Below are 9,184 nucleotides of genomic sequence, written 5' to 3' on the forward strand. Positions count from 1 at the left end.
CACAAACCTCAAACGAGTCGTCCTTTAGCCTCGACTCGGTTCCTCGGGTTCCTTCCCGATATTCTTTTCAACTGAAACACACAATTTTACAATGTTTCAGTACTAGAACTTAAAATAAATTCAAAATAAACTTAGCTTCACATTTACCTAACTCTAACGTGTTAAATTCGACGTTCTCGAAATTTTGTGTTTCGGGTTACTATTCACTACACTATTCAAGTCAAATTATTGACTTTCTAAGACTTAATAGGTATGGGAACTCCAACTTCACCCACATACCACATTTTGGTCACCAAACTTGTTGGTTTTGGTCATTTGTTTAAAGCTTAGGTCATTTTGGCAAAATTGCCAATTTTCGGTTTTGGTTTTCCGAAGTTGCACTATTCCATTGGTCGATCTACTGTTGGAATTTGACAAAACTTCCTTCATAGAAAATGTTCCTTATTGTCTTAAGTGTATTCTCATTTTTGGATCACCTCAATCGGAGTTTTGTAGCTCAAGTTATGGCCAAAATAAGTTTACTGTTCACGTGCACTGTTCATACTGCAATTTAGGTGCTGACAGGTTTTTGGTCCAACTTTGGTCAATTATTTGATCAAGTTAAGTTCATAATTGGTCTCACTTTCTTCATATGAAATGTTGTACTATGTCTTAGGTTTCCATCGGTTCAAGAGTCGCCTAAATCCGAGTTTTCTAGAGAGAGTTATAGCTATCCAAACTTTGCTGCTCAACTAAAAATCTGCAGAATTTCAGTACAGAAATTTTAACTTTGCTCAATGATTTGAATGAGTTAATGGCCTAATTTGGGTTGGTGTTCTTCATGAAAGTTTTAGGTCTATATCATATCTAATTGCTGGTAAAATTTCAGGTCAATTTGACCTACCTAGCTCGAGTTATGACCAAATGAACAGTTACTGTTCATTTGGTCAGTTTAGTGCAGTGGCAGCCTGCTATCAACTCACTTTGGTCAATTGTTTCACCAAGTTTTGGTCAGTTTTTGGCAATGGTTCCTCAATGAAAATTGTGCTCTTTTATGTCTATTTTCATCTCCAATTGGTGGCATATCCATTAGGCTTGTAAAATTTGAGTTTTGGTCCTTCAAAGTAGGTTTGGTCATGCTGCCAGCAGCATGACCATTGACCTACGAATTTAGCTAAATTTTCCACCATTCCCACACAATTCATTTGGTCATTATTGACCATTTTTCAGTCCACAATTGGTCAAAAATATCATTTATGCATTTCTCCAAATTTTTGGTTTACAAACCCTAATATTCAAACCCTAACTACACTAAAATGTTGCATTTACTCCCATTTATGCATTTCCAACTTACTACCATTCTCATGCAAGCTTACTAACACATTTAATTCATTCAAAATACATCAAACTCTCCCACATCCATGGCTGGCTGAAATTCTAGTTTGTCCTTCCCCCATATTTTTATTTCATTTCCTTAATCCTAAGTTCATTTCAACCATTAATCATGCATTTAAGTGAAGAAATAAGAAGTTTAACATACTAACCTTAACTTTAAATGCCAATTCTTCACTTTCTCTCTTCCTTTCCTCTTTCTTTCTTGTTCCTAGGTTGAGATTGCAAGGTCTAATGAAGTTTCTAGGGGAGTGATGTTGATTGGATGAAGAAATTCAAGCTTAAAGTAAGCTTAAATGAAGAACCATTCATGGAGGATTTTGGGGAAAATGGGATGGCAAAGAGAGAGGTGAAGAAGAAGAAAACCCTAAATTTTTTTCCTTTGTTTTCCTTTTACACGTTTTTTTTTGCTTATGGAAGACCCCTAAATCCAAATTAATTAATTCAATTTATTAATTTAGTTATGACATCATGCATGATGTCATAACTTTTGACTTTTCCAACCTCTTTCCTTTTCTCTTTTTTTTTTTATTTTTCTATTAGTTCTTTAATTTAATTCTCGATTCCGAAATTTTCTTTTCTCTGATTTTATTCGACAGTTAGGTCAGGAGTCAGCTCTCGGGGTCAATTGACCAAATTGCCCCTCGCCGGTTCATCCCGGTTTGCAAATAATCCAATATTTCTTCCGGCTCCCTGACCTAATTATTTGACTGACTTAACAGTTCTTTTTCATGATTTTCTCTTTTCCACTGTGTTCATAAGGGTCCTAAGGACCGCAGTCACTTTACGGTTCGAATTTGAGTTTAAAACGACTTCAGCTGCGTTCAGGAGGTCACTCATCGCTGTGACTCTCGGCTCGTTTAACCTCTTATGTTCTGTTTTTCTTATTTGTAGTTAACTAATTAAACATTACTAATTATTTATGTTTATGGCTTCTCAAGTTGTCTTAGGTGTGACTCTAATCTCTTTATTTGTCCGGACCGACACCGGTCACCGGAACAGTGAAATATACCAGGCTATACAACGGGGGTGTTACACTAATTATTTTAAAAAGTTAAATAATTCACTTGATTTGCTAATAGTGTAAAACCTCAAGGTACCACTTTGTCATAAAATGAACTATGGATCTTGAAGTAAAAATGAGCGAAACCACATGATATTTTTTTGTAATTTCCACTTTAACCTTTTAACTTAATTGTTTAATTCCCACAATTTCAATATATATATATATATATATATATATATAATGTTTAAAACGATTAAAAGAAAAGAAAAACTAAAAACAGACAATGACAGCTATGGGCGGACAAATGACTTAAAAATGCTGGCATTCTCTCTATAAATAGCTTTGCTTTTCTCCGTTTAGGGCAGGTACAAGCAAGAGATCAATTGTTTTAATTAGCAAGCAGGTGCTTTGCAGGAAAATGACCACTCAAGCCAAAAGTGAGCAAGACAATTTTCGTCCATCGGCAAACTTTCCCTCTAGCGTTTGGGGTTGCTCTTTTGCTTCCCTATCCTTCCAAGATTCGGTATATCTCTATCATATTTATAATTAATAGATAATATGGAAAATTCTAATTTAGATCTAGTATATTATGTATCCAAGATATAACATATGTAAAATAGACTGAATTCGGGTATCTATGTTTTGGGTTCATGATAAATTTATTATTGATGTTGATGTTAAAAATTCTTTAAATTGAGTATTTTTCTATTTAATCATGATGTTAAATTGGCATTTAACAACTGTCTGTGCAGGAGTTTGAATCACTTTGTAAAGAGGTGGAAATATTTAAAGAAAAGGTGAAAGATATATTAATGCAATCTACAAGAGGATTAATCGAAAATATTGAATTTATTGATATATTATGCTGCCTTGGAGTGTCATATTATTTTGAGAATGAAATTGAAGAACAATTAAACCATATTTTCATTGCTCTTCCCACTTTCCTCCATGAAAATGACTATGACCTTCACGTTGCGGCGCTTCTATTTCGGATCTTAAGACAACATGGTCATAAAGTGACTTGTGGTAAGTGTCTGTATATAAATATTGTCAATATTAAGAAGATTAATATGTGATGTGGGTGATCATCATGAATTAGACGTTTTTAACAAATTCAAAGACAATGATGGAGGGTTCAAGAAATCCATCACCAATGATGTGAAAAGCCTCCTTGGCTTATACGAAGCTAGCTTTCTAAGTGTGCATGGAGAAGATATTTTAGATGAAGCCCTTGCTTTTACAAAGCCATACCTGGAAACTCTAGCTGAGCAGGCAAGCCCCCATCTTGCTGAACATATAAAGAATTCTCTGGTGTGGCCAATCCATCAAAGCATGGAAAGACTAAAGATTCACCAATATATATCCTTTTACGAAAAAGAGGAGTCTCGCAATGAAACTCTGCTGAAGTTTGCAGAGTTGGACTACAATCGAATTCAATTATTATATAGACAAGAGATGGCCATTCTCTCAAGGTAAATTTTGTTTCACATGCACACACAGGGTATAGATTAATTAATTTAACATGAATTGAATTATGTTAAATTATCAGGTGGTCGAGAGACTTGAATGTTATGCACAAGTATCCTTATACAAGAGATAGAATTGTGGAGGCCTATGTATGGGCACTTGGATGCATTTGCGAACCTCAGTTTGGTGCTTCTCGGTTGAAGATTGCTAAGTATGTGCAAATGGTGACAGTGCTAGATGACACATACGACGCATATGGAACACTGGATGAGCTCTATCGTTTTACAGCTGCATTTGAAAGGTTATAGGAACTTGACTTGGAATACATAACAAAATTTCAATCACCATATATACAAAAGTGAATATAACCCAACCATATTTTTTTCCTGCAAATTTTCAGGTGCAATGTTGATGGCATTGATGATCACCTACCTGGGTACATGAAATATCTTTACAAGGATTTTTTGAAACTTTTTGAAGAGACGGAGAATGATGGCAATGAAGGAAGCTCTTTGAAAACCTCTTATGCCAAGGAGATGGTAAGATTTGCTGGATACTATTTTCCATTTAATTAATTAGTTTGATAGTTTTTGATGGCTAGTACGCTTATAGACATTGGTTGACCCTTGATTTTGAGCAATTAGTTTAATGTTTATTGGAAAAGAGTTTGCGTAATTGCCTTCATTGTTTAAAGAAAATTTTCTCAAGTTGAATGGCTTTAATTTTTCTTTTTCCCCATTTAACATATGTAACTGATTTCTTTCTTTTTCCCCTTCTGTTATTAGTTTAAAGAACTGACAAGAGGCTACATAATTGAGGCACAGTGGGCCAAAAATGGGTATGTGCCAGCATTCGATGATTATGTACAGAATGGATTAATCGTAAGCACTTGTGATGTCCTTGCTTCAGCATTCCTCCTTGGAATGAAGGATGTAGGGATTAAGGAAATGGTATGGATACGAAGTAACCCAAAAATTGTTAACTCTGCCAAGTTACTTGGAACTTTGAAGAATGACATAGCAGGCCACGAGGTATTATTAATTTCATATATATATATATATATATATATATAGGAAAATTCTAGCATGCATCTAAGCACTAAAAAACATATTCTCCTGATCTGATTTTTTTTTTAACTGAAATAATATTATATGCATAATAAAGGAGGAGCAAAAGCGGGGAGACTCTCCTTCAAGTGTGGAGTGCTACATGAAGGAATTTGGTGTGTCAAAAGAGAAGGCTGTTAAAGAGATTGATAAAATATTTGTAAATGCATTGAAGGACATAAATGAGGAACTACTTCTTCAGCCAAGACGTGTTTCAAAGATTATTCTCAAGTATTTTCTCAACTCTGGACGCATGTCAGAATTTCTTTACAAGTTCCTTGATTTCTACACCAATCCATCAAGTATGAAAGATTATGTCACAAAATTATTGGTTGATCCATTTTCAATATAAGAATGGATTGAGGAACTATATTTGTTGTGTTGTGGAGAAAACATCAAAATAAACTGAGAGAGCTGTCCCTTAATCTGGGTATTGTGGGTTAGTCTATTGCCCATAGTTTAGTCTGGCTTATTTTGCTAAGTTTTTTCTTGTTTTATTAGTTTTAATAAGATTATGAATTAAAAAAAAAAATAACCGAGTGAGCTGTGTCATGTGTGTTCACTTTCAACTGAGTAAGAGAAATGTCTCTCAATTCAAGCATGTTGTTTATAGTTGATATGCTGATTCTGTTTATTAATAAGAATGTTTGCAACCATTGGCATCCATTGCTCAATGGCCTAGTGTTTATTCTGTAATGTAAAAATCTATTTATTAATAATGTTTCAAATTAACCATTGGACAATCATTATTCAATAATTTTGAAGCACAATCTTTAAAATCGAGACCAATTATATCCAAATTTCAAATTTTACAACAATAAAATATAGATTTTAGGGTTCATTTTGTTGTCTACAAGCTATAAATTGTTCTCTTAGCTTAAAAAAAAAAGTTTAAATTTCTTCAAAATTGATTTTGTAGTTTAACATCGGAATATATGGTCCAATATTAAAAAATTTAGATATAATTATCAATTAATGAAAGTATTTGGCCTTTATAAGTGCCAAGACAAGAAAAAAAAAAAAATACTCTACTTAAATAAGAAGAAATGCCAAAAATAAAAATTGCTAGTTAAATCTACTTGTTGGATTGGACGAACATTGGTGCTGAACCTTTCCTGTATCAAATTAAATCAATATTTTTATCCATCGTTGCCCCTATAGAAAGGATAATTTTAAGGCTTGTTTAGTTTACTAAAAATGATCCAAGAATGGTAATGAATGAATTTCATTCCTTTTGTAGATGTTTGAATTTGTTTTTTTTTCATTTTTATTCTCACAATTTAGATAATTCAATTCTCACAATTAAGAGAATCATCATTTCCATTTTTAATCTAGGAATCAAAAGTGAGAAATGAAATTGATTATCATGTTAAAAGTTAAATGCTCAATTTCATCCATTATTAGATATTTCAATTTTGATATTTTTCATATCATTAATTAAAATAATATATTGTATTTTTATATAATTAATTAAAATTAAAAAGTGAAATAATAATAATAAATATTATTTTATTCTTTCATATAATTAATTAAAAATTAAAATTAAAATGAAAAATAATTATAATAATTAAAAATATAAAGTATTATTTTATATTTTGATATAAATTATTAAAATTAAAAAATTATGACTATAATTAATTTTAATTATTTAAATTAAAAATGCAAAAAATATATTTTATATTTTCTTATAATTAAACAAAATTAAAAATTTATAATTAATTATAATTGAAAATATAAAAAAAATATTTTTATTTTTTACAATTAATTAAAATTAGAAAACAAATATATATATATATATATATATATATATATATATATATATATATATAAAGTAATTTTAGGTTAATTTTTATTAAGTATGAAATAATTTTATGCCTTACGAAAGGGTAAGGTGTGACAATTTTTTTAAATAAACCTAATAAATATCATTGTCATTTACTAGGTATGTTAAATATGAAAATGATGTCAAACTACTCAATCGGCCTCAACCACATATCCAATAACAAGTCGTATACCATTTGTGTTTCTTACTCACAGTCAAGAGATATTGTATATACAAATACATAATGTATTAAATTTACATTCTTAATTAAAATTTTTAATTAAATAAAATATAAATACAAATAAATTAAAAATTTTACATTTATATAAACTTTAAAATTAATTATTATTTTTAACGTGTAACACATGTTATGTGTTCACTATACAAATTCAAGATTTAATTTTTCATATGTAATTTTTTATTATTTTTATATATGACATAATATTATTATAATATTATAAATACTATATTTATTTTTTTATGAATAGTATTTTGTAAAATTTTTTTAATATCTTTATAAATTATAATATTTTGTTGATGTAAAGAATAAAATTAATTTAAAAATATGATTAATTAATAAAAAAAATTCTAAGCACTAATTTTATTTAAAATTTTAATTGATTTTATTAAAATTGTAAAATTAATGTTAGTTTTATTATAAAAATTGAAATGCAATTATAATAATTTCATTAAAATTTTTAATAAAAGTATTTTTTAATTTATTATATTCAACAATAATTTGAAAATATAAAATTATTTATTATTTTTTCTTAATAAAAATGAAATAAATGAAAATTTGTTTATATATAAAAATAAATTTTAAGTTTGATTAAAGTTATATTTTTATCAATATAAATAATTTTAAAAAAATTATAAATTTATAATCAATAATGTGGTTGTTCTATTTAAATTGATTTAAAATTTCAAGTTCTTGATTTTAATATTTAGTTAACCTTAAATTTTTATTTAATTAAATATTTATTTTTTAATAATATTTTTATAATTATATTAAAGATATTTTTATTCTTCCAAATTTTTCCTTCCTTTTAAGTGTGTGTGTGTGTATATATATATATATATATATATTGAAAATTAATAAAATTTTTAAATTATAATTTTATAGATATTTAAAACAATTAAAAAAATTAATAAGAATAATATTTCATATTTAATGCTTTTTATTATTTTTATTAAAATAAATTAAATAATTTTTTTTATAAATTAATAATACTTATAGTTTAATTAATTATTAAATGATAAAAATTAAAATTATTAAATATTTAATGATAAATATTTTATTGTTAAAAGTTATTATTATAATATTGAATATTGTTGAATGGGCAAGAAGTCACTAATTACTAATTAGTGATATATTTTTTCTTGCTAAATAATATTAACTTAGCGATAGGTTATTATTATTAATATATATTATTTGCTACGAAATAATAGGTAAATTAATAATATTTTTATTTTTTATTTTTTTAGTTTAATTAATTATTTAAATAATAAAAATATAATTATAATTAATTTTAAAAATAAATAATAATTTGAATAAAATTAATATTCTCCCTACCCTTCATACATTTTTATATAAAAATAATATAGATTTAAATAAAAAAATTTAAAATAAATTAATTTTTAATAAAAAAAATTAAATTTTGTCTTTTATTAATCACCACAAACATTTTTAGTAATATCAATGTCCTCCTTCTCACATTTATATATATTATAGATTACAAATAAATAAATAAATAAATATGGATTATAGTAATTTTATTTTTATTTTTTATTTATTAATTTCTTATCTTAATTAATTATTATTTATAAAATTTTATATTTAATTAAAATTAGTATAAATTTAACTAAAACTTTTAAGTTTATATAAACTCTATAAAATTAAAAATTTAAATATATATAAATTTTAATATTAATTTAAATAAAAGAATATAATTATAATCAAATTGAATGCCAAAGAGGAAAAGGCAACATTCCCTCTCCAAATTTATGCAGCATAGATTGATATATACAAAAGTAAGCATTTATTCATTTTTTTTTTAATTTTTATAAAATTAATTATTGATGAAATTTACAAATAAAATATTCCACTGCCTGTGAGACCTCTTATAAGTCACGGCAATGGTAAAGATTCTGCTCAACTGAAACTCCCAAAATTTCAAATTCAACAGCTCAAGAATTTGGGATAAAATGAGTAACCTTCCACATATCTTTCCAAGAGGTCAACCATCCTAGGATTTCTCTCAAGCGAGCACGTTTAACCCTGGAGTTCTTTCAACTCTCCATTCCATTCCACCAAAAGGCGCTTCTAATGATTAGTTACCTCATTTTATATATCTTCTCTTTACACTCCCATTCTGATGTGGGACGTATTTTCCATCTTTCAGGAGCTTCTTC

At 27.6% G+C, this 9,184-nt stretch overlaps 1 protein-coding gene across 1 annotated transcript; it reads left to right on the top strand.

The window, feature by feature from the left end:
* The first annotated feature begins 2,728 nt into the window (after nt 1-2,728).
* LOC131174411 (probable terpene synthase 8) lies at nt 2,729-5,614 on the top strand. Its single transcript, XM_058137531.1, has 7 exons — nt 2,729-2,900; nt 3,130-3,403; nt 3,477-3,849; nt 3,927-4,145; nt 4,245-4,383; nt 4,630-4,875; nt 5,009-5,614. The coding sequence occupies exons 1-7, from the start codon at nt 2,796-2,798 to the stop codon at nt 5,300-5,302; spliced, it is 1,650 nt and encodes a 549-aa protein (XP_057993514.1). The 5' UTR covers nt 2,729-2,795; the 3' UTR covers nt 5,303-5,614.
* Nucleotides 5,615-9,184: the final 3,570 nt, after the last annotated feature.

The sequence above is a fragment of the Hevea brasiliensis genome, chromosome 16 (assembly GCF_030052815.1).
Source record: "Hevea brasiliensis isolate MT/VB/25A 57/8 chromosome 16, ASM3005281v1, whole genome shotgun sequence".
Classification (NCBI taxonomy): Eukaryota; Viridiplantae; Streptophyta; class Magnoliopsida; order Malpighiales; family Euphorbiaceae; genus Hevea; species Hevea brasiliensis.